Source organism: Rana temporaria, chromosome 5 (assembly GCF_905171775.1).
Source record: "Rana temporaria chromosome 5, aRanTem1.1, whole genome shotgun sequence".
Lineage (NCBI taxonomy): Eukaryota > Metazoa > Chordata > Amphibia > Anura > Ranidae > Rana > Rana temporaria.
The window spans coordinates 128,631,030-128,658,357 of record NC_053493.1 but is presented as its reverse complement, the minus strand read 5'-3'; the positions used below and the strand labels follow the sequence as shown (position 1 = coordinate 128,658,357).

Genomic DNA, 27,328 nt, shown 5'->3' with positions numbered 1-27,328 from the left:
TATCCAGAAACTGCACTCTTGAAATGCAGGATATCCAGAAAGACGAACATGGTCGTTATATATTCCTTAAAGGTAAACTCTTTGACAAGCTCATTACTTTAGCTAACCTATACACACCCAATAAGCTTCAAGTCCCTTTCTTCCACAACACTCTACAACTCCTTACGTCTTTTCAGGGTGGCATACTGATCTTAGGGGGGGACTTCAACTTGGCTCTTACCCCCACTCAGGATACTTCATCAGGCTCCTCCTTGGTGCCATACAGATCCCTCAAAGCGATCAAGACGGAACTTAGTAAATTAACACTTCACAATACATGGCGCACTCTACATCCCAACACTAAAGATTTCACCTCTTTTTCGGCACAACATAATAGATACACTAGGATTGACCATTTCTTTATTACACAGGAAGATCTCCCATCTCTTTTCAGTGCATCTATGGAACCAATCAGATCATAATCCCATCTCCGTGACCCTATCACTCCCAACCACATCCGCAAAATCAATAACATGGCCTCTTGACAACTCCCTCATAAACAACCCTGAGACATTGGAGACCATAAACACATCTATTGCGATATTTTCACAAGAGCGATTACACAGAGACCGTTCCCTTGACACAATGGGCTGCACACAAATGTGTTATAAGAGGAGAATTGATCTCATTAGGCTCCAAATGGAGAAAAGTTCACCAAGCAGGCATTAATGAGCTCTCATCAAGTATTCACACACTAGAAAAATTGCATAAACAGTCCCTAGCTACACAAACACTAAACAAGCTGATTCAGAAGTGACAAGAACTACTAATGGAGCTAGGGAAAACAATTAAACAAAAATATGTGCTAACGCAGAGACTATTCTAAGAATTTGGCAACAAATTAGGGAAATTGCTGGCCAGAGCCCTCCAAACTAAAAAGGCAGCAACAACAGTTCACTCTCTCACAGATCCCCTAGGAAACAAAATAACCACCTCCCAAGGAATAGCCGAACAATTTGCACAATTCTACTCTAAACTATATCATTTAAAAGCCACTAATCCAACTAGAGCAGATAATGAGAGAAGAGAATTGATCATAGACTTCCTAAAACAGTACAGTTCCAAACCCATATCATCCTCAGAAGCCTCAGCTATGAATAACCCAATATCCCTGGAGAAAGTCAACCTAGCCTTGAAACAACTAAAACCAGGGAAGAGCCCAGGTCCAGATGGACTAACTGTTGCCTATTATAAAACCTTTGCTGACACTCTCATGCCCCACTTCCTGAAAATCTTTAACTCCATATCTTCTTCCCCTCCATCCAAAGGAAGACATATTACAAGCCCACATTACAGTGATACCAAAACCTGGAAAAGTCACCTCCATAGTATCAAATTATAGGCCCATATCTAGACGTAAAGATCTAAGCTAAAGTACTTGCAAACCGCCTACTACCTCTACTACCCAAATTTGTATCGTTAGAGGAGGTCAGCTTTATCCCGGGTAGGGAGGCCTGGGACAACACCCTGAAAGCCATCAGCCTACATTATTGTTATCCTCCTCCCACAAACCTGGCTTCTTCCTATCACTGGATGCGGAGAAGGTGTTCGACAGGGTGGCATGGGACTATATAACAGAAGCCCTCAAAGCAATGGGCATATGCGATCGTATGCAATTTATCCTTGCTCGATATTCAAATCCAACAGCCAGAATTAGGCCGCGTACACACGGTCGTCCCAAACCGATGAGAATGGTCCGACAGGACCTTTTCCATCGGTTCACCGCTGAAGTGGCCTGATGGTCTAATGTGCATACACACCATCGTTCCAAAAACCGATCGGGTCAGAAGGCGGTGACGTCATACACACGACGTGCTGAATAAAAGGAAGTTCAATGCTTCCAAGCATGCGTCTACTTGATTCTGAGCATGCACGGGTTTTGAACCGATGCTTTCTGTACTAACCATCGGTTTGGACCGATCGGGCAGCGGTCCATCGGTTCGATTTTAAAGCATGTTTTAAAATTTTGGACCGGAGGACAACGGACCGATGGGCCGTACACACGGTCGGATTTGACCGATGAAACTGGACTTAAGGCCGTTTTCATCGGTTTGGACCGACCGTGTGTACAAGGCCTTAGAGTCAATGGCCACCTGTCAGATGCCTTCTCCATATCAAATAGGACAAGACAGGGCTGCCCCCTGTCCCCTCTTATATTTGTGCTAACCCTAGAACCTCTATTCCGCAGACTGAGAGCTAATCCTGACATTAAAGGAGTCAAGATAAAAGGCCCTCAGTACAAATTAACAACCTATGCAGATGATATTCTGATGTTCCTTACCGACCCCATCACCTCACTTCCCAACCTACTGGAATATTTTTCTTTATTTATAAATAAAGAAAAAGGTGAGTTGCGCTCAGAGTCACAACGTGATGTTGTGAATAAATTATGTATAAATAAGTGCAAGTGCATTTAAATAAATCTAAACAAATATAAATCCGTGAGGATACCCAAATAATATGTGAAAAAACCTTTGGGGTAATCTGAATACCGTACTAGCATAGATCAAGCACTTAAAGGGAAATAATGTCTCTATTAGTCCATTGGAATCTGGTAAGAGTACACCCTTACTTATCTTTCGGTGGAATTGTGTGATTCCTTTTCTACTAACCTGAGATGGGTGGTGGATTGGTTCCTGGATTTACCTTTATTCTACAATTGCCTTTGTTCAGAAATTGGACAATTTGTCTTCTCACATTGGGATTATATATCTGCGCTTTTTGGCATTAGCGCAACTTCCAATGGACTAATAGAGACATTATTTCCCTTTAAAGTGCTTGATCTATGCTAGTACGGTATTCAGATTACCCCAAAGGTTTTTTCACACATTATTTGGGTATCCTCACGGATTTATATTTGTTTAGATTTATTTAAATGCACTTGCACTTATTTATACATAATTTATTCACAACATCACGTTGTGACTCTGAGCGCAACTCACCTTTTTCTTTATTTGTACAATTACGTGTATATCACATGTTTAGTGTTGCTGCTGGATTTATTCATTTATATTTATTTATTTATTCACTTACATTTATTCATTTTTATTTATTTATTTAACTTATTAAGTTATTTAATCAATCACTAATTTTCCTTGAGCGTGAGAAATTTCCCCTTTGATAGTACTACGCTTTATTTATAACACTTTCTAACCTCCAAATACATTTTTAAAAATCACGAGCACTGAACATATCTGTAACAGCTACCCAATTAGTGAGAGGGTATCAGTCGTTGGAGACGTCCTTTTCCCTGGCAAGTTGCGATATGCAAGTGCCGCCGGTATATCCCCATCCTCACAAAGTCTCTGGGGGTCATGGGTCATCCTGTTACATCTCTCCCCTTTCAGTGGGAGACTGACACAGGAGGAGACCCCGAATGGGTTGACTCCGAAGTCAGTCAGTAGATCCAGTCCTCCAATGCTGGTATCCATACCGTACCCCAAATAAATTGCTCCAAACAGAGCATTACTCACCCCGCCAACCTCTGTCTCTCTCAGAGAACCTGCCTGCCGCTGGGGAGAGGCCTGGACTGGCCCTTCTCCCTGGAGTCCTTTCAGCCGCTGGAGAGAAGACAGGGTGACTGGGCTCAGTCCATCATGTTGTTGGGGATCGGGGCAAACTGGCCCCCATCCCTGAGGTATTCCAGTGGAGACTGAAGTCCCATCCACTGGTAGGTGAAAATCCCCCGATGCTTGCAAAGCCAAGCCGACATCCTCCTGTCTTGGTGACGCACCATTTTCTGGGGTTGTTTTTTAGCGGAGACCACAGTCCCATCCACTGCCCCAGGAACTCCCTCTTCCGTTAGTAGAGAGCAGAGGCTTGTGGCACTCTGCTCTGTTGCCAGCTCTTCTGCTGGGTCGCTTTGAGTGGAGACCACAGTCCCATCCACTCCCACAGGAACTCCCTCTCCTGCTAGTTGAGAGAAGAGGCTTGTGGCGCACTGCTCTGTTGCCAGCTCTTCTGCTGGGTCACTTTGAGTGGAGACCACAGTCCCATCCACTCCAACAGGAACTCCCTCTCCTGCTAGATGAGAGTAGAGGCTTGTGGCACTCTTCTGCTGGGTCACTTTGAGTGGAGACCACAGTCCCATCCACTCCAACAGGAACTCCCTCTCCTGCTAGATGAGAGCAGAGGCTTGTGGCACTCTGCTCCGTTGCCAGCCCTTCTCCCGATGTCAGCTCAAGCTGCAGTTGTGTGCAGCAGCCAGTAGCACCCTGCCCTGCCGCCAGCGATTCAGCTGGGAGTAAATGCTTTACCACCACAGCTTGTTGCTGGGGAGAGGGGCCAATTGCCCCGGCTCCCTGGAACTCCACTTTCATGGTGACTGGCATCTGTACCTCTCCCCTCTCTTCAGTTGGTGCTGCTGTGACTTCTGCTGCTGCAGCACCTCTTTGCTGTAGCCAAGTGGCATCCACAGACGCTAAAACCCGTTCTATGATCTCCGGTGGAGGATTAGGTCCATATTGTGCCAGTCCACGTCTAACAGCCCGGTCAAAAAACTCTTCATCGGGTGTCCTGTCTGTTATGCTGGGCCTTTCAGCTCTATCCATTTGGACAAGCTCTGTAATAATGTCCCTTCTCTTACGATTGCAGGCCGATCTGCCCCGGCTCTCCAGTAAGTCCTTGAGGGAAGAGAGCTTCAGCCGTTCATACAGCGTCTCCATTGTCCCGTGTCCTTGTAGCCGTCCTTTAAGCGATGAAATTATCCCGCTGCTAGCCACCAATTGAAACGGCTACCCAATTAGTGAGAGGGTATCAGCCGTTGGAGACGTCCTTTTCCCTGGCAAGTTGCGATATGCAAGTGCCGCCGGTATATTCCCATCCTCACAAAGTCTCTGGGGGTCACGGGTCATCCTGTTACATCTATCTCTCCCTCATTCATCTTTAATGCACTGTCAAAATAACTTTACCTTTGGATGAGAATCACAAGCCATTACATACCTTGGTGTCCAGCTTCCAGTCAATTTATCCGAGCTATACGCTAGAAATGTCCTCCCGATCCTGGAAACCATTCAACAAGATTTAAAAAAATGGGCATTCTCTTGGTGCGGGAAAGCAGCCATCATCAAGATGAGTTTCCTCTTATAGCGATATTGAGAACACAGGGACCAAAGGGATTTGTGTCCAAGCTGTATACATATTTGATGCATGCTAAGATAAGGGAGAATCTGCTCCAGATCAAGAGGAAGTGACAAACAATATGTACATCTATGACAGATGAGATCTGGAGGGAAGCGTGTAAATCACATTTGATAGTCTCACCTGCAAGTAATAATAGATTGAGACAGTTTTATATAATACACCAGGTCTACCTTACACCGTATAAATTAAGTCTGATGGGGCGAGTACCAAATGCGGAGTGTGCAAGATGTCACCTCCCACGGGCTGATTTTGATCATGTAATGTGGTCTTGTCCGAGTGTTAATAGATATTGGAGGCAGGTCCTGGATATACTGTTGGAGTGTTCCCCTCACCTTGGAAAGTATGGGCCAGATTCACGTACTTGCGCTGTGGCGTAACGTATGTCATTTACGTTACACCGCCGCAAGTTTTAAGCGTAAGTGCTTAATTCACAAAGCACTTGCCTGTAAACTTGCGGCGGCGTAACGTAAATCCGTCCGGCGCAAGCCCGCCTAATTCAAATGGGGCGTGTACCACTTAAATTAGGCGCGTTCCCGCGCCGAACGTTCTGCGCATGCTCCGTTAGGAAATTTCCCGTCGTGCTTTGTGCGAAATTATGGCGCCCCGACGTGTTTTTTGAATGGCGACGTGCGTTACGTCCTTTCGTATTCCCGGACGTCTTACTCAAAAAAAATAAAAAATTAAAATTAGACGCGGGAACGACGGCCATACTTTAACATGGGTTGTCTAATATTACACCACCTAAATAGAAAGTGCAACTTTACGACGGGAAAAACCGACTAGCGACGACGTATGAGAATGCGACGAACGCGCGTACCTTCGTGGATCGCCGTAAACAGCTAATTTGCATACCCGATGCGGAAAACAACGCAAACTCCACCCAGCGGTCGCCGAAGTATTGCATCCTAAGATCCGAAGGCGTACGAAGCCGTACGCCTGTCGGATCTTAGCCAAATGCCGTCGTATCTTTGTTTGTGAATTACAAATAAAGATACGACGCGGCAAATTTGAAAGTACGCCGGAGTATCAGCAGATACTCCGGCATACTTTTTCTGTGAATCTGGCCCTATGCGTTTTGGGACTAATTGAGAATCAGAGGTAAAATAAATACCCTAAGATCTGTCTACAAGAAACTTTGTAGTAGTACTACATACTGTATGTACTACTGTATCCAGATTGCTCCCCCCCTAAATAAAGAGTACCTGCCACCAGAGTACCTGCCACAAGAGTACCCGCCGCCTCACCAGAGTACCCGCCGCCTAACCAGAGTACCCGCCACCTAACCAGAGTACCCGCCACCTAACCAGAGTACCAGCCGCCTAACCAGAGTACCCGCCACCTAACCAGAGTACCCGCCACCTAACCAGAGTACCCACCACCAGAGTACCCGCCACCTCACCAGAGAACCCGCCACCTCACCAGAGTACCCGCCACCAGAGTACCCGCCACCAGAGTACCCGCCACCAGAGTACCCGCATTCTCACCAGAGTACCCGCCACCTCACCAGAGTGCCCTCCACCAGAGTACCTGCCACCAGAGTACTCACCACCTGCCACCAGAGTACCCGCCACCTCACCGCCTACCACCAGAGTACCCGCCACCTCACCGCCTGCCACCAGAGTACCTGCCACCTCACCACCTGCCACCAGAGTACCTGCCACCTCACCACCTGCCACCAGAGTACCTGCCAGAAACCAGTACCTGTTTGAGAAATGAGATGTGTAATTTATGTTCGTAGAACGCCTGACAGTGTTACTTGGATGTTAGACCTCTATATGTGGTCAGGTTGTGTAAAAGTCTCACACATGTGGTATCACTATACTCAGGAGGAGTAGCAGAATGTATTTTGGGGTGTCATTGCAAGTATGCATGTGCTGTGTAAGAGAAATAACTTGTTATTATGACAATTTTGTGAAAAAAAAAATGTATTTCCCAAGAATTGTGGGAAAAAATTACAACTTCAAAAAACTCACCATGCCTCTTACTAAATACCTTGTAATGTCTGCTTTCCAAAAGGTGGTCATTTGGGGGGTATTTGTACTTTCCTGGCTTGTTAGGGTCTCAAGAAATTAGATAGGCCTTCAGTACATCAGGTGTGATCAGATGTGATCATTTTCAATGATTTGCACCATAGCTTGTAGACTCTATGGCCCAGATTCTCAAAGGGCTTACGACGGCGCAGCGCCATGTACGCTGTCGTATGTCCTAATCTGGGCCGTCGTATCTATGCGACGATTCTTAGAATCAGTTACGCATAGATATCCATTAGATCCGACAGGCATAAGTCTCTTATGCCGTCGGATCTTAAATGCAATTTTTTTTGTCCGCTAGGTGGCGCTTTCGTCGTTTTCCCCATCGAGTATGCAAATTAGCTAGATACGCGAATTCCCGAACGTACTCGCGGCCGACGCAGTAAAGTTACGACGTTTACGTTAGGCTTGTTCCTGCGTAAAGTTGCCCCTGGGTATATGAGGCGCAACCAATGTTAAGTATGGCCGTCGTTCCCGCGGACGCCATTTACCTTCACGTTGAAACCAATGACGTCCTTGCAACGTCATTTGGAGCAATGCACCCTGGGATATTTAACGGACGGCGCATGCGCAGTTCGTTCGGCGCGGGAACGCGCTTCATTTAAATGCTACACGCCCCCTACCCGCCGAATTTGAATTCCGCCGGGTGATTTACGTTACGCCGCCGCAACTTTTTTTTTTTAATATATTCTTTATTAATTTTCTCCCTCATACAAAAAAATTATTCACATTTCACTGATATAAAACATACGTCCATATGAAATCTTGGTATTATCTTTGCATTTTAAGCTTAAAGCATTAAAAGTATTTATATTCTTTATTCATTTTCCCACCCTCCCATCCTCCCCCCCTCTCCCTCCCACCCCCCCTCAATGTTTTTATTTCTGTGGAGTATATACCCTCGTGTATATCCGTATATTTTATAAAGGGAGCTCAATAACTCTCTGGCTATTTCATCGCCAATGCTGGTCCTATTTTGTTGTTCTGTATCCTTTTCGTATCCCCCAGGATTCTACCCACCTATGCCCTTTGGGTGTAGCTCTTCTTACGGAGTCCTGCCTATTGCCCATCTCGTTTTGCAAAAATGTTTCACCCAAACCGGCCGCCCTCTCTCTCCAACCACGGCTTCCACATCTCCTCAAAACCTTTCAAATTGCCTCTTTTTATATAGATTGCTCTCTCTTTGCATAGTGACTCATTTACTGTCCTTATCCATTCTCTTACCGCCGGTGGGTTTATCGCCTGCCATCTTGTAGCTATTAACTTCCTAGCTTGAAACAGGCATCTCAGTATTGCTACTGTAATGCTTCTTTTCTCCTCTCGCTCTTTCCTGTATCCCAATACACATAGTGTGGCTTCCCTCTCCACTGGTACCCCGAACACATCTCTAGTAGTAATCACTCCGTCCCAGTAGAGAAACAATTTTGGGCAACGCCACACCATGTGTACTAGGTCTCCCGTCCCCTGACATCTAGGGCATTTGTCGTCCAACCTTCTACCGAACTTAAACAGTCGCTTGGGGGTATAATAGGCTCTATTAACCAGCATCAGATGTGAGATTCTTTGGGGTGGTGAAACTGAAACCCTCGAGCCCATCTCAAGGATTTTCCTCCACTGCTCCTGTGTTATTTTTGTGAATAAAGCGCTTGCCTGAAAAACTTGCGACGGAGTAACGTAAATCAGATACGTTACGCCCGCCCAGTTTTACGCCGATCTACGAGAATCTGGGCCTATAACTTTCACAGAGGCCAAAAAATATACACTTTTTTTGGTTATTTTTACTATAGATATGTAGCAGTACACATTTTGGCCCAAATGTATGAAGAGAAATTACTTATTTGCAAGACAATAGGTCTATAGGTCTCCAACTGTCTGTAACCTGAATGTATTTAATATTACAACTATCTGCATCTTCATTACTCGTGATACACGAACCTAGTAAAAACATTTTTTTTTATATATTTCCATGTCTTTGAATTTAATATACTTTACACTGTATGTCACTTAAAAGCCCCCGGGGGGAAATTCTCCATTTTTATCTCTACAACATTTTGGGGAATGCGGCCCTAGGACTCTCAATATATGCATTTTTTCTTGTCTCACCTTTTATTATCTAAGCACTGTTGAGCATGTGAAACGCGTCAGTTTTTATCCTGTATCATGATGTGGTTTGTACTTTTGTCATTTTTCACAATAAAGGCGTTTTTATTGGTGTGCGGCTGTCCAGACCTTCCCTCTTCTAATTGCTATATGCTTAGCCATTTCCACACATCCACCTGGAGCGGTGATCTCTTCCCCTTATGTACTACCTTGTAATACCCTGGTACAGGGCTCTATTTACTACAAGCAATGATGGGTGTACTGTCATGCCACTGCGATGAGAGGTTGAGAAGTTTTATCCTGTATTATGCATGTTTTTTTACATACTCAGATTCAAGATTAGAATATCTTTTTTTTTTTTTTTTAACAAAAGAATTTACCTCAGTGGGATGGAATATGATATTGTCGATCTTAAAATCACCATGGACAAGGCATTCTTCGTTGTCAATGCTTGGCAAATTATTCATAAGCCAGTCAGCTAACTGGCTCATTGCTGGCATATCAGTGTGTGCAACCCGGTCATACTGTTTCTTCCATGTGGTTACCTGAAATGGATTTACAGAAAGTAAGCCAGTGTGACATACAATAGCATTACATCCAGCTCTTGGAATAGTGCATTTGCTGAATGTTAAAGTGGAGCTCCGCTTTGAAATCAGGTATACAATACGAGTAAAGTAACCAGAAAAGCACCTACCTACTGTATATGCACCACTGTTAAAGCCTAACTTCCCCCAATGCTGGGACATATACCCGAGGTGAAAATGCCCATCTTTCCCCATAAGCTATGAACTACAGTGCCTTGCAAAAGTATTTATCCCCTTTTACACATTTTTCTGTGTTTTGTTGCCTGGAATTAACATAGATTGTTTGAGGATTTGCATAACTTAATTTATAGAACATGCCTACAACCTTGAAGATGTTTTTTTTATTATTATTATTATTATTATTATTATTATTGTGAAGCAAACAACAAATAGGACAAAATAACAGAAAAAGTCAATGTGCATAACTATTCACCCCCCTAAAGTCAATACTTTGTCGAGCCACCTTTTACAGCTATGACAGCTTTGGATAAGTCTCTATGAGCTTGCCACATCTTACCACTGGGATTTTTGCCCATTCCTCCTTGCAAAACTGCTCCAGCTCCTTCAAGCTGGATGGTTTGCGCTTGTGAACAGCAATCTTTAAGTCTGACCACAGATTTTCTATTGAATTGAGGTCTGGGCTTTAACTAGGCCATTCCAACACATTTACATGTTTCCCCTTAAACCACTCAGGTGTTGCTTTAGCAGTGTGTTCGGGTCATTGTCCTGCTGAAATGTAAACTTCCACCCTAGCCTCAAATCACACACAGAGTGGTACAGGTTTTGATCAAGAACATCCCTGTATTTAGCACCATCCACCATTCCCTCAACTCTGACCAGTTTCCCCCGCCTGACTGCTGAAAAACATGATGGTGTTCTTTGGGTGATGTGTTGGGTTTGTGCCAGACATAGCATTTTCTTTGACGCCCAAAAAGTTAAATTTCAGTCTCATCAGACTAGAGCACCTTCCTCCATACATTTTGGGAATCTCCCACCTGCCTTTTTTTCGCAAAAACTCAAAACGTGCCATTTTTTTTTTCAGACCGTGACAGAAGTACAGTTAAATTACACTTGTTTAATAAAAAAAATAAAAAGGTAAACAGAGTAAGCATAGTCAAAACATAGCCAGAGTTCAGTAACCGGATCGGGTAGTCGGCCAAGCCAATGTCCAAGAGCCAGCGGCAAAGGTAGTAGTACAGCAAGCAGGATCTATAGCCAGAGGGAATGTCAATCAAGCAGGTATTCAACAGGAACACAGGAGAAAGTCTCTTGTGATGTTAACACAGGCAAAGGCAAAGAGCAAATGAACAGGAAGGCTTTAAGTAGGCAGTGCTGACGAACAGGATCATCAACAGGTGGATCACTGTGGAGAGATGGGAGCTGGCAATTAGCTGACCTGCCAGCACAGAGAAGGAAGGGCTGAGACCAGCCCTGACACTTAGGTCTTTGTGCTGCCTCTCTGATTAATGCCCTCCTTGCCCGGTCTGTACATTTTGGTGTGCCACCGTCTCTTGGCAGGATTGCTGTTGTGCCTTGTTCTTTCCATTTGGTTATCATAGATTTGATGGTGGTCCTAGGGATCATCAAAGATTTTGATATTTTTTTGTAACCTAACCCTGACTTCTCAACAACATTGTCCCTTACTTGTTTGGAGAGTTCCTTGGTCTTCATGGCAGTGTTTGGTTAGTGATGCCTCTTGCTTAGGTGTTGCAGCTTCTGGGGCCTTTCAAAAAGGTGTGTATATGTAATGACAGATCATGTGACACTTATATTTCACATAGGTGGACATCATTTCACTAATTATGTGACTTCTAAAGGAAAATGGTTGCATCAGAGCATTTTATGGGCTTCATAACAAAGGGGGTGAATACATAAGAACATGCCAATGATCAGTTTTTTTATTTCTGAAAAATAGTTTTATGTACTGTATATATTTTTCTAATTTTACCTCACCAACTTAGACTATTGTGTTCTGATCCATCACATATCATTCAGATTAAAAAAAACATTGAACTAAAGGCTGTACTGTAACATAATAGGTAAAAAGCCAAGGGGGGTGAATACATTTGCAAGGCACTGTACTTCATCAACACAGTAAAAATGACATTACTTCATAGTCCCTAGTCAGCAGGCGATCCATTCGCTGGAATTTGGGTGGACAGCCAATTACATCTTACCGGCAGCCAATTTCATCCTGAAATCAGAGACAGCGCGGGAGAAGCGGGGAGGACACCACCAAGGCCGCAGATAGGCCGCAGACGGACGCCGGACCGGACAAGGCCGCAGATGGACACCGGGCAAGACACCGACGAGGGGGCATTCAAACTTTAAGCATTTATTTTTTTCCTTAAAATTCCCTTCTAGGTTTAGGGTGCGCGCTATACGCCGGTGCGCGCTTTACCCCGATAAATACGGTACTTTTTGCTGAAAAAACAAAAAAACAAAAAAACTACAAAGCACTAATGTACGAGTCAAAGGAATGACTCCTACTCCCTTACTGATCTCAGTAAAGAGCCTTAATTCGAGAAAGATAGTGTCAAAGGTACTGTGCTTTTTTTTTTTTAAATACGCATATTTATGTAAACCAGAATAAAACATCCATTTAAAAACCTGTAAGCTTAAAGAATAAGTTCACCTTTTGTAGCATGTTACACCTATATTCAGGGTGTAACATGTTGAAGATGAACCTGCTTCCATTCCTACTTATCCTTCTCCCCCGGTGTCACAATCTAAACAAAAATGTGGTCGTGCAGGGCTCCGCTAGCCCGGCCGTGTCATTAATTTACAGTATATACAAACAGAAAATTACTGCGCGAAAATGACAAAGAAATAAAGTCCCATACATGTTACAGTCCAATAAGAATTGATATACTGTAGGTGACCGCGAGATTGTGTCAATCTCGCTCCCTTTCTCTGCGAAATTTACCAGCTACGAGCCTCGCCGCGGGAGCCAGCTCGCCGTGATGGGGAAAAAGCTGTCATAGAAGCGACGGGGATCCGACTTGGATTCCTGCCAATTCTAGACGCGGTGTTTGGTATGAATCATGAAGGGGAACTCCATGCCAAATTTTAAATAGAAAACCGGCATGGGTTCCCCCCCAGGGGCATACCAAGCCCTTAAGTCTGGTATGGATTGCAAGGAGAACCCCCTACGCCGAAAAAACGGCATGGGGGTCCCCCCACAATCCATACCAGACCCGTATCCAAGCATGCTGCCCGGCCGTTCAGGAAGGGAGTGGGGACGAGCGAGCGCCCCCCCCCCTCCTGAGCCGTACCAGGCCGCATGCCCTCAACATGAGGGGGGTTGGGTGCTCTGGGGCAGGGGGGGCCGCCTCTGGGGCATAATAAGAAAAAAGATAGCGGCGGCCAGCCCCGAAGAAGGCACAGGAGAGCGGACCGGGGAGCACCGAGACGACAGCGGAGAGCGGAGAGGACGAAAGAAGACCCCCCATGGAGAGTGAAGGTGGCCAATGGCCAAGGTTGTCAGGAACAGGCCCTGTCCTTATCAACATGGGGACAGGGTACTTTGGGGTGGTGGGCGCCCCCCTGCCCCAGAGCACCGAACCACCCCATGTTGAGGGCATGCGGCCTGGTACGGCTCAGGAGGGGGGGGCACTCGCTCGTCCCCACTCCTTTCCTGACCAGCCGGGCAGTGTGCTTGGATACGGGTCTGGTATGTATTGTGGGGGGACCCCCACTTCGTTCTTTCGGCGTAGGGAGTTCTCCTTGCAATCCATACCAGACCTAAGGGCCTGGTATGCCCTTGGGGGGGAACCCATGCCGTTTTTTTATTTAACATTTATTGTGGAGTTCCCCCTCATGATTCATGCCAAACGCCGCGGCTAGAATTGGCGGGAATCCAAGTCGGATCCCCGTCGCTTCTATGACGGGCTCGCTTCTATTCCAGCGAATCAGCGCGATGCCGTCGTGCTGGAAACACATTCTCGGCGACAGGTATTGTAGTCCAATCACAAAACTAGTAGATCACTCCAAGGTGAATGTGAGGGATTAAGTGTTCAACATATATGAAAAAAAAACACAATGATAGTGAATATCGTATAAAAAGGTGAAACCCCCAGGTGTGCCTCGCCCTCCACCATATAATATGAGATGGCCGCTTACCAGAGGAAATGGACTCTACTTTATAAGAGTCATGAGCGCAGTATGATAGAATATCCTTAAGACAGGAGTCATTAACTCTCTTTCCTGTGCAGCAAAATGGGAGACCTCTATGGCTTTTCTTTGGTGTCCAATGGGAACACTCACATCGATGGTATAATATAATAATTGATGGTTCACTGGCAAATCATGCATGTTAGGCCCCATACACACGGGAGGATTTATCCGCGGATACGGTCCAGCGGACCGTTTCCACGGATAAATCCTCTCGAGGATTTCCGCGGATTTCCATGCGATGGAGTGTACTCACCATCGCATGGAAATCCGCGCTGAAATCCTCTGGCGATGAAGTGTCGTGCCGTCGCCGCGATTATGACGCGGCGACGTGCGCGACGCTGTCATATAAGGAATTCCACGCATGCGTCGAATCATTACGACGCATGCGGGGGATCCCTTCGGACGGATGGATCCGGTGAGTCTATACAGACCAGCGGATCCATCCGTTGGGATGGATTCCAGCGGATAGATTTGATAGCATGTCATCAAATATTTATCTGCTGGAAATCCATCCCAGGGGATAAATATCCGCGGAAACAGATCCGTTGGAGTGTACACACCATAGGATCTATCCGCTAAAACCCATTCGCTGGGATTTTTCAGCGGATGGATTCTTTCGTGTGTATGGGGCCTAAGATGAATCAAAGAAACTCCTATAGTGTGAAACATTATACAATTTATTAAAGATAAAATATACCAACTACTTACATAGAGGCAGTTAAAAATAAGCATATATGCAATGTATATCCATCCCAGGCATTCAAGCCGACAGCCTCGTTGGATTGGTAGGCGTGGTAATGTCACGAACATAGACTCCGCAAAACGCGTTTCATGAAAGATCACATCATCGGGCGCATGGTCCATGCAAATATGCTTGTTTTTAACTGCCTCTATATAAGTGGTTGGTATATTATCTCTGATAAATGTTATGGTTTCACACTATGGGAGTTTCTTTGATTTATCTTACATGTATGAATTGCCGGTGAAGAATTGATTATTCCTTATGTGAGTGTTCCCATTGGACACCAAAGAAAAGCCATAGAGGTCTCCCTGCAAAGGAAAGAGGGTTGATGACTCTTGCCTAGGGTTGCCACCTCATCCCTTTAAAACAGAACACATATGAATTACACAGGTTCTGTGGCTGATTTAATTTAGATAAGGCTCCACTTGAATTCAATTACCACCTTAATCAGCCACAGAACCTGTGTAATTCATATGTGTTCTGTTTTAAAGGGATGAGGTGGCAACCCTACGTCTTGCCTTAAGATAATTCTATCATACTGCGCTCATGACTCTTATAATTTAGAATCCATTTCCTTTGGTAAGCAGCCATCTTATTCACCTTTTTATATGATATTCCCCATCAAGGTATTTTTTCCATATATGTTGAACACTTGATCCCTCACATTCTCCTTGGATGATCTACTAGTTTCATGATTGGACTATACCACTTCTAATTGGATTGTAGCATGTATGGGACTTTATTTCTTTGTCATTTTAGCGTGGCAATTTTCTGTTTGCATGTGCTGTTTACAATCTTTTTACAATCGTATCTGTATTGTTTTTGCCAGCGGCTTTCTAATTTATCTGTGCAATAACTTTGAAATTTGCCTACACTATTCATTTAAAGCAAGGGTGTCAAACTCAATTTCATTGTGGGCCCCATCAGCATTATGATTGCCCCTCAGAAGGGCCGGTTGTATCTGTAAGATTAGATGTCCAGTGCATCCCCTCCCCCTTACATTAGATGTGAAGAGCCCCCCCCCACCATCAGAAGTTGGGTCCCCCCACTCTCCCTTACATCACAGTGCACCCCCCTTTCCTTATGCTGCTGCTGGGAAGAAGCTGGATGCATTGCTTGAAAGCAGAAAGTCCAAGGTCTGGAGGAGGACCAGAGGAAGGCTGGAGCTCTCCTGCAGCTGCAGCAGAGGTGCGAGGGCCACATGAAATGGCCTGGAGGGCCGGATTTGGCCCGCGGGCCTTGTGTTTGACACCTGTGATTTAAAGTATTCTGTGAATGGGAAACCATTCACTGTTTGTTGATTCATTGTTGAGCGCTGTGGTAATTCATGGATTCGCCTGTGCAATGTACAGGCAGACAGCTACACTGACAGTCTGCAAGACACCTAGATGGCATCAGAAATCTGCTGATCACTGGTGCAATGATTTCCAAGCTCCTACAAAAAAAAGACCTGGGAAAAAAAATTTGCATTTATTCTTTTTTTTAAAGATTACCTTATCCTTTAATAAAAATATTGAAATTGGTCCAAAACCACCAGTGCGCCTGTTCACACCTATGCATTTAAAAAAAAATAGACCCTTAAAGTGCAAGAAATTTTTTTTTAGTTTTTTTTGGATAATGCAGTGCACCTCAAGGCACAAATACATTCATATCTTTTTTCATGCGTCTTTCTCCACACTGTATATGTGTGTTAGGTTGCCATTTAAAATGAATTAGAAAAGATGCACAGTATTATACCACATAAAAGAGCGCAAGCAACAGTGTGAAGGTTCCCTATAGAATTTATTTATGAGGGCTCCCCTCACCTCTCTCTGGCAGAATCCTTTTCCTTTGCCAATCCTTGTAAGATTTAGCTTGTGTATATTATATGAATGGAGCCTGGAGAGAGTTTCGATGGCAGCAACAAACAGCGCTGATCTCTCTGCAGGGCTGGCATCAACATTAAAGACATCTCGGAAAATACGACCCTGTAAAAGGCAAAGTAACACTAGTTTTATGAGGTTGCAAAAAAATTTACTAATAGCACACATGCACTTAATAATAGCAGCAATTTGTGAAACCATGCGCAGTTCCAAAAAAAGTCAATCACGTCGGGTCAAGCCTAATTATAATTAAACACGCCCCCTCAGCCGAATTTGAATTAGGCGTGCTTGCGCCCGCCGCATTTACGCTACGCTGCCGTAAGTTAAGAGGCAAGTACTGTATTCTCAAAGTACTTGCCTCTTAACTTACGGCAGCGTAGCGTAAATGCGGCGGGCGCAAGCACGCCTAATTCAAATTCGGCTGAGGGGGCGTGTTTAATTATAATTAGGCTTGACCCGACGTGATTGACTTTTTTTGGAACTGCGCATGCGCCGTGCGCCTACATTTCCCAGTGTGCATTGCGGCTAAGGCCGCCGCACGGGCCGATTGATTTGTACGTGGACGTAAACTACGTAAATCCCTATTCACGGACGACTTAGGCCCCGTACACACGACCGAGTTTCTCGGCAGAATTCAGCCAGAAACTCGATCGGAGCCGTATTCTGCCGAGAAACCCGGCCGTGTGTACACTTTTGGCCGAGGAAACCAACGAGGATCTCATCGGGCCAAATAGAGAACATGTTCTCTATTTCCTCGTTAGTCAATGAGGAAACTTGGCTCGCCGAGATCCTCGGCGGCTTCACAAGGAACTCGACGAGCAAAACAATGTGTTTTGCCCGTCGAGTTTCTCGGACGTGTGTACGGGGCCTTACGCAAGCGACGTAAAATTTTCGAATTTCAACGCGGGAACGGCGGCCATACTTTAACATTACTATTCCAACTATTTGTTGGAATAACTTTAGGCCTGATAAGGCGTTGCGTAAACGGCGTATCTGTACTGCGTTGGCCGGGCGTACGGTCGTGAATAGGCGTATCTAGTGATTTACATATTCTACGCCGACCGCAATGGAAGCGCCACCTAGCAGCCAGCCTAAATATTGCACCCTAAGATAGGACAGCGCAAGCCATCGTATCTTAGATAGGTTTAAGTGTATCTCTGTTTGAGAATACACTTAAACCTAGGTCGGTGCAGATTCAGAGTTAGGTCGGCTGATACGCCGACCTGAATCTAGCTAATAGTCTAATAATTGTGTGACTTGGCTAACCTCCACATGTGCCATCACATAGAATTCCGTTCCAATCACTGTCACATCATTACAGTATAATAAAGTCTTCGGTACCGGGAATCCAGCGTCAAATAACGCTTTTTGGACTTCATATGTGCGCTCAATCTAAAAAAACAAAACAAAATGTCAGTCTTGGTTTTATGCAGAATCATTAGCACAATCATTTACAGCAGCGGGAGGGACAGTGAGAACATACACAGGCAGCATGACATTATCTTAGAGGAACTGATCTCTGGAAGTGGTGTTCAAAAAACAGGCAAAGGACTAGTCACTGGTATTGTGTGTGGTTTCATTGCAGCTGATCTTTTCCCCATTACTGACCTACAATCCCTTGATCTTCACTGTATCTCTGTGTAGAGAATGGCACTTTGGTAGCGGAAGAGCTTTGTTTCCTCATGTCAGAGTCTCCAGAAAGGAGAACTGTGAGCAACACAGTAGAAATATCACCAAATCTCATGAGGTTAGCAGTCAGAGGCAGCTGTGCCTTAGATCTTACATGGCAGATATACAGTTAGAGGCTGTAGACACAGGAGTGCCTAGGTACCATCACATACAGTAGGAGATAAACTTCTATATTTCAGGACATCCAGGCAAAGGGTATGTTTTTTGGGGTACTGTGGAGGCACAATTAATATATTTATTTAGTGTTTGCAACATTTGGGCAGTGAAGCAATACAAAAAACGTGATCAGTTTTCTAGTACTTTCAACATGAAGTTTCAGCAGTTGCTGAGCCGCAATGGAGGCTGCTCAGCAACTTTAAAAGGTTCACTTTAAAGTTCTGCTTTAAAGTGAACCTGTGAGCTATCACCAGGGCCGCCATCAGGGGGGTACAGGCAGTACACCTGTAAGGGGCCCAGGTGGCAACCCCCTTTTAGGGGTGCGGAGGTCCCCAGGGGCCCAGAGCCCCCCAGGGCCCCAGATGGCAACCCCCCTTTTTTAATTTATAAAAAATATATATTATATAAAAAATATATATTTTTTTCAATATATTTTTATTTTATTTTTCATTAAAGGGACAATTTTTTTAATTTTTTTTAAAGGTCCGGAGGTCCCCAGGGGCCCGGTAGCCCCCATGGCCCCGTACGGCAACACCCCCTTTTTTATTTATTTTTTATAAAAAAAATATATATTTTTTTTTATATATTTTTTTTTATTAAAGGGCCAATTTTTTTTAAATTTTTTTTAAAGGTCCAGAGGTCCCCAGGGGCTCGGTGGCCCCCATGGCCCCCGGATGGCAACCCCCCCCTTTTTTTAAAGGGCCAATTTTTTTTAGGGGTCCGGAGGTCCCCAGGGGCCCGGAGATCCCCAGGGCCCCCGGATGACAACCCCCCTTTTTTTTATAAAAAAAAATCTTTTTTTAATATATTTCTTTTATTTATTTTTTATAAATGTGTATTTTTTTTATATATATATATATATATTTTTTTTTTATTAAAGGGCCCAGAGGTCCCCAGGGCCCTGCATGGCAACCCTCCCCCCCTTTTTTTTAAAAATGTTTTTTTTTTTTTTTTTTATTATTATTAAAGGGTCCAGAGGTCCCGGATGGCAACCCCCTTTTTTGTAATTTCTTTTTATAAATATATATATATTTATATATATATATATATAGATAGATAGATAGATAGATAGATAGATTTTTTTATTTTTTTATTATTAGAGGGCCCAGAGGTCCCCAGGGTTGTCCTTTCTTAAAAAAAATATATATATATTTTAGATATATTTTTTATTTCTTTTTATTAAAGGGCCCAGAGGTCCCCAGATGGCAACCCCTTTTTTTTTATATATATTTTTCTTTATTTCTTCTTTTTTTGTAAAGGCCCCCCCCCTTCTCAATTCGTGGCAGCCCCCCCCCCCGCTTCTCAATTTCAGGCGGCAGCACCCCCCCCCCCCTGGTTTTCTGCTCCAGGGGGCCCATGGCTGAAGCTGTGTAAGGGGCCCCATAATTCCTGATGGCTGCCCTGGCTATCACTGCAAACTCTGAATGATCAGTAATTATTGATTTAACTTTCACATATTTATTTGTCCACAGGCCTCTTCTCCAGACTGACCTGACTAAAGATCTCTTGGCGCAAGGTGACTTCCGTAAGCTGCTTTCTGCCATCTGTGGTGCCCTTCTGTGAGTGAACTCCCCAAAAAGGAACATTTATGGGATCTCTGGAAGATTGATATTCCTTCTTTGGATAGGGAAGACTGGGAGGAGTGTCTTGAGCATTGTGCTAAATTGGTAATTTGGCATGAACATTGCTTCACCTTTTTCAACTTTTCAATAAACATAAACTTTGCCAACTGAACACCTTTTTCTTTAGTAAATCATCCTCCCTGCATTTTCAATTAGTGTAAGGAGACTGAACCTAACTACCATAACTGCATATGAAACTAGATTTTTTCCCCCCCTAATACTGTATATAGCAATCTCCTAATGTTTAAAAACTACCAAATATTTTCAGCAATTTTTTTCTGGATTGTTTAAAATATATTTGCAGTTTTAGGTAGAAAGGTTAGCAGTTGTTACTGCACTCTGTGACGCTCTTGGAGAGATTTTGTCTCACGGTCACAATGTTGGCAACATGCCAGCACAATAGAAAAAAAAACCTCTCTCTAAAAAAAAAAAGACGGTAAAAACAAACATTTTTAGTGGAGTACGGGAAGGCTTTGAACCCTGTCATCCTTTTATCAGTCTGTGTGTCCCTATGGAGGTTTTCCTATGCTTCCTAGCTGCAACGTGTAGGAAGTGACTGGCAATATCACTAATTAGGACTCATGCAAGAATAAAAGTTGTGAGAGTTTCATGCAATTTTCACATACTGACTTCCGTTTCTTACAGGTGTGATTTCCTTACAAATTGCACCTTGGCAGAGTCTTAAATAACAAACATTGTAACATTAAAATGCATATGTTTATTGCAAATATACCTCACATGCAAAACATTTTAACTGCACATTTGCTCTGGGTTTTTTTTTTTGTTTTATAAAACAGTTGTTTGATCACGGTCATAAACATTTATACAAGGTGGACGAATTTCCCTCATATTTTCTGTAATTCCTATGATTGTCAACTCTATCTAGTGGCCAAAATGTGATACGTTTTCCCCATTGAGGTAGTTCAAAAAAACATACTGGGCCATATTCTTCTACATTTGCGGCGGCCGTAGCGTAAGCCATTTACACTACGCCGCCTCAACTTACTGGAGCAAGTGCCGTATATAGCAGGGGTAAGTTTACGCTTACGCAAACGACGTAAGCGACGGCTACGTGACGCAAATTCGTTCGGGAAACGGCGTATCAGGCTCATTTGCATAAACAAATTACACCTGAACGTAAACGCCACCTAGCGGCCGGTGGCGAATTACATTTAAGATCCGACAGTGTAAGTGACTTACACCTGTCGGATCTTCAGCGTATCTATGCGAAAATGATTCTAGGAATCACTCGCATAGATACGCGGGTCAAAAAACAGAGATACTCCGTCGTAACTCTTCTGAGAATATGGCCCACTGCATTTTGGTCACTAGATGCAGCTGAAGATCATACGAATTAATCTATTGGCTCCTATCTAAATTAGTCCATATGTGTATGCATGCCTGTGAGATAGGCACTTTATACTGTAAGCTTTTGATGGCATAGACTAATGTGAAAGTACAGTATTTAAAGTGTTGTGTAAATTGTAGGCGCTTGAAAATGCCTGCCTCTAATATTAAACTGTAAGCAATTGTGCGAAAAAATCCTTAAAAGAGAAGTATGAGAATTTTTTAATTTTAGAATCATACTTACCTAGGCGGATGTAGCATCAGTCCGATGATCTAAGACTGAGACCCGAGCAATTAAAAACCACAGATTGCTCGGGTCTCAGAGCTCTTTGAGCAGAAAGCTGGTGACTGTTAGTGACCGCTGTCTGCTCTGACCCTCTTGCACTCACTGGAGCGCTAAGCTGTGGAGGCATGGGGCAGAGCCAGACAATATAGTCACGATCAGGGCCAGTGCAAAGGTGCATTTTGCCGCCCCCCCCCCCCCGGCGCATGCGCACGCACACACCGTACATTATATCTGTGCTCCACTAAGCTTTAAAGGTTATGATGCTTAAAGTGATCATGTAACTTATTTACCTTTTACAGAGAAAGATAGCATAGATGGCGCTATTCTGCATTGCGCTGTATAATGTATTATTGCTGGGATTTGTAGTCCTCTATAGCTGGTGGTATTCTCCGTTGCGCTGTATAATGATTATACTGCGCAATGCAGATTACCACTGACCAGTTATAGAGGAACTACAAATCCCAGCAATAATACATTATACAGCGCAATGGAGAATACCAGCAACTATAGAGGAACAACAAATCCCAGCAATACATTATATAAAATGCAATGCAGAAAACCAGCAGTTACAGAGGACTACAAATCCCAACAATAATACATTATACAGGTTGCTTAATATACTATTGCAGGGATTTTTTTTTTTAAACAGGAAACTTTAAAACTGGTCCCCCTTACCTGTTTCTGAAGCCTTGTAAGTTGCGGCGGCGGCTCTGCGGGCGTGTGCCTGGCCTGTGTGGTGAACGCGGCTTGGACTCATCTCATCCTTCAGATGCCCCCCTCGCCCTTCATTAGTTCATACACAGATCAGACATCCCCTCCAGAAGTACCGACCCCCCCCCTTCATACACAGATCAGACATCCCCTCAGAAGTACAGAATCCCCCCCCCCTTCATACACAGATCAGACATCCCCTCAGAAGTACACAACCCCCCTTCATACACAGATCAGACATCCCCTCAGAAGTACAGAACCCCCCCCCCCCCTTCATACACAGATCAGACATCCCCTCAGAAGTACAGAACCCCCCCCCCCCTTCATACACAGATCAGACATCCCCTCAGAAGTACAGAACCCCAGGGGCAGACTGACCATTGGGACTCTCGGGCACTGCCCGAGGGCCCCATGCCACTAGGGGGCCCCATCGGGGTTGCCAGGCTCAATAAAACCAGGGACAGTATGTAAAAATCTGTGTTTTTTTTACATCGGTCCCTGATATGTCTAAAACCGACATGCTTTTGATGTGAAAATCCTGAGATTTTAGCTGCCCCGCCTATGCAATGCCTCCTGGCGTGGTGGCCATCTGTAAGCCCGGGGGCCCCATAATCTTCTATTGCCCGGGGGCCCCATGAGTTGTCAGTCCACCCCTGCAGAACCCCCCCCTTCATACACAGATCAGACATCCCCTCAGAAGTACAGAACACCCCCCTTCATACACAGATCAGACATCCCCTCAGAAGAACAGAAACCCCCCCCCTTCATACACAAATCAGACATCCCCTCAGAAGTACAGAACCCCCCCCCCCCTTCATACACAGATCAGACATCCCCTCAAGAGTTCAGAACCCCCCCCCCCCCTTCATACACTGAGCAGACATCCCCTCAGAAGTACAGAACCCCCCCCTTCATACACTGATCAGACATCCCCCTCCAGAAGTACAGACCTCCCTCCCTGCCCTCCATTAGTATAGTACGCACAAACACCACCCAGGCGGCAGCTGGAGAGGACAGTGTGGAGCCGCGCCGCCTGGGTGGAGAAGAAGATAATGACACGGAGAGGGAGAACGGCTGCGGTGTCCAGAGAGACGCCGACGAGGAGGTGGAGGGGAGCAGTGATGGGGAGGTAGAACTTCCAGTGGATCCGACGCGGGTATCTGACCAGAAGTGAGAGTGGTTACCTGTCAAAACCAGGTATCCTCTCCCAAAAAAATAATTTAAAATATGGCAGAGGAGGGAGGAAGGGAGGATGAGGAGGAAGAAGAGCGGAACTTCCCTATTTGTGTGATGATCCACTTTAAGTCTATGCTTAGTTTGATTGGAGATAAAGACAAGTCTACTATGAGTTTGAAAAAACAGGTTATAATAAAGGTGCAAACATCTACAAACTCTACCTTACCAGATTATCTCCTGGCACAACTGGGTCATGAGATTTCTTTCGAAGAACACATTTATTTGGACCCTTCTGTAGTGAAAATGTAGCACTGGACTGGCCTGATCTATAAAATAAATGGAAAGTTTTTCAATTATTATTCATAATATATGGCAGTGACAAGTCACAAGATGTGAGCCACTGCTGGTATTCATTGTTATAGATGAGCTTGGGTGTGTTTGGATGCTCTTCCAAACCTATGTGCTTGACCCTGTCAGAAATATGTCACTTGTACCACCACAGGAGACTGGGCCATTATATGGTTCTGAAGAGCACACACAAGCTCATCTCTATTCACTGTTATTATGTGTGAGACTCAGGCCCCGTACACACGACCGAGGAACTCGACGTGCCAAACACATCGAGTTCCTCGTCGAGTTCAGTGTGGAAGCCGCAGAGGAACTCGGCGGGCCGACTTTTCCCATTGACTAACGAGAAAATAGAGAACATGTTCTCTTTTCGGCCCGACGAATTCCTCGTCGGCTTCCTCGCTGAAAAGTGTACACACGACCGAAGTTCTCTGTAGAATCCAGCTCCGACCGAGTTTCTGGCTGAATTCTGCCGAGAAACTCGGTCGTGTGTACGGGGCCTCAGAGATTTATAGTCAAGACTGCCTCTTGGAAAAGTAGAGCAAGAGAAGCAAGAGAAGTATCATTTTTTTTTTTTATTGCAATAGTTTTTATTGCTTATGAAAGCAATAAAAATAAAGGAATGCAGCCACCGAAAACACCAATAAGGTGCGGTTTGCAAATACTGTAAGTCACAATGATTAAGACTGGGTTTACATCTATGCGAATTGGATGTGGGTTTCACTGCATACAATTCGCATTGTAGGAGATTGTGACCGGCTCTCTAGGGAGCTGGTTCACATATCTCTGCTGTGGCTCCGTGCATCCTTTAGTCCGTTTCAGGTCCGAATTCAGCTCGAAAATTCGGGCTGAAACCGGACCAGAAAGGGTGAACGCCGCATGCGGCAATAGTGTGAACCCAGTCTCAAATAGTTCTCAAAGAAAGAACAGAAATAAAAAACAGAACAGCTCAAGGTACATTTGCATTCAAGTATTACCAGCAGCAAAATATAAAGATGGACTTTAAAAGTGGCCTTTTTTTAACCACTTAAGCCCCGGACCAATATGCAGCCTAAAGACCCAAGGTGTTTTTACAGTTCGGGACTGCGTCGCTTTAACAGACAATTGCGCGGTCGTGCGACGTGGCTCCCAAACAAAATTGGCGTCCTTTTTTCCCCACAAATAGAGCTTTCTTTTGGTGGTATTTGATCACATCTGCGGTTTTTAGTTTTTGCGCTATAAACAAAAATAGAGCGACAATTTTGAAAAAAAAGCAATATTTTTTACTTTTTGCTGTAATAAATATCCCCCAAAAACATATATAAAAACATTTTTTTTCCTCAGTTTAGGCCGATACGTATTCTTCTACCTATTTTTAGTAAAAAAAATCGCAATAAGCGTTTATCGATTGGTTTGCGCAAAATTTATAGTGTTTACAAAATAGGGGATAGTTTTATTGCATTTTTATTATTTTTTTTTTTTTTACTACTAATGGCGGCGATCAGCAATTTTTTTCGTGACTGCGACATTATGGCGGACACTTCGGACAATTTTGACACATTTTTGGGACCATTGTCATTTTCACAGCAAAAAATGCATTTAAATTGCATTCTTTATTGTGAAAATGACAGTTGCAGTTTGGGAGTTAACCACAGGTGGCGCTGTAGGAGTTAGGGTGCACCTAGTATGTGTTTACAACTGTTTGGGGGTGTGGCTGTAGGAATGACGTCATCGATCGTGTCTTCCCTATAAAGGGAATGACGCGATCGATGCGCCGCCATAGTGAAGGACGGGGAAGCCGTGTTTACACACGGCTCACCCCGTTCTTCAGCTCCGGGGAGCGATCGCGACGGAGCGGCTATAAACAAATAGCCGCGCCGTGGTCCCGGATCGCTCCCCGAGCGGACCCGACCTCCGCATGTAGCGGGGGGGGTCCCGATCGGACCCCCCACCCGCTAATAGGCGAGGACGTACGTGTACGCCCATGTGCCTGTACGTGCCATATTGTGGACGTACATGTACATGCGGGGGTCGGGAACTGGTTAAAGTACACCCAAAACTTAAAGGATCACTAAAAGAAAAAATTTTTTTTACTGAAATTACTGTTTACAGGGTATAGAGACATAATAGTTAACTGATTCCTTTTAAAAACGATTAAAAATAGATAAAAATCAATCATAAAATGTGCCTCTAGATGCAAAAACGAAAGTGAAACTAGTTTAGTCTTTGCATGTTATTTCATGCCTCTGTGCTGGACAGTGCCATAGAGAGTCATGGCTAGGAAAACGAAACTAAAGTCTCCCATGACTTTTTTCATAAGGAGCCAGACAACCAGGAAGTGTTCAGAACAGAGAAGTATTACAGCAACATCAGAGCAAAAACGAGCAATGAGGACATGAAACCAGGACTGCAGTAAGGTAAAGGAAGCTATTTAGCTAAAAAAAAAAAAAATTCCTTTAGTGACCCTTTAATTTTTTTAAGGTTTTGGATAGAGTAAGGAAGGGTTAAGACTTTTAGGTAATTTCTGCCATAGGGAAATTTCCCATTGGGGAGATTTGCCTTTACATCCTGTCCCACCAGGAAGTGAAAGGAAATATTTCCAAAATCTTAGACAGTTGTCACCACAATGTTCTCGTGGGGGGCCTTTAACACACATTACATATTTGCCAACTGTCCTGATTTGGCCCGGACAGTTCCCGAGTTTCAAAAACTCTGTTCTGGGCTACATCCCAGAAATTAAGGCCAATCACAGACAGTGACAGCGGGTGCCTGCAAATGACAGACAATGTGTTTCACAACCTGTTACACATGCGGGTAAGAGAACCCTACCCCTCCCCCAGCAGCTGATAAGGCAAAGCTCAGGGAATCACTCAATGCCACAGGTACAGAATGGCACAGTGTTTCACATCAGGGCACACATGCTGGGGACAGAGATCCTCCCCCGGTAACTGACCAAGGCACTCAGGGACTCACTCAGGAGTGAGAACACCACAGCCAGATGAAACAGTTCCACAGCAGATGGTGAGGCTTGCAAGAACTACTCAGTGTGTAACTGGCCGGCAGAGTAGGGGCTTGCATGGGGTGAACGCCAGCTGTCAAAACTGAGCCATGATATTAGGGGTGGGCGGGACCGGAGTTGCTGTCAAACACCAGCCAATAGGATGGGGACAAGGCAAACCTCTACACAGGCCTCAACACGTTTATGGGGCTCTGCCCCCTTTCTCAAGCTGCCCAATACAGGGAAAGGCAAGGATTTATACAATAGCAGCAATAGGAAGCTGGAAGCTGACAATACCAGAAGGTATTTAGCAGAACAAAAGGTGTATGGGGACAAGTGAA

The 27,328-nt window shown here is 44.5% G+C and overlaps 1 protein-coding gene across 2 annotated transcripts in view; it reads right to left on the bottom strand.

The window, feature by feature from the left end:
* Positions 1-27,328, bottom strand: part of LOC120940336 (acyl-CoA dehydrogenase family member 11-like) — a 65,648-nt gene that overhangs the window by 16,454 nt on the left and 21,866 nt on the right. For both annotated transcript variants that reach the window (XM_040353115.1, XM_040353116.1), the window contains exons 2-5: positions 23,889-23,988; positions 17,942-18,067; positions 16,619-16,780; positions 9,692-9,856 (exon numbers count right to left, since the gene is read on the bottom strand). In XM_040353115.1, the coding sequence (XP_040209049.1) occupies positions 9,692-9,856; positions 16,619-16,780; positions 17,942-18,067; positions 23,889-23,988 (553 nt within the window). The remainder of the gene's footprint in view (positions 1-9,691; positions 9,857-16,618; positions 16,781-17,941; positions 18,068-23,888; positions 23,989-27,328) is intronic.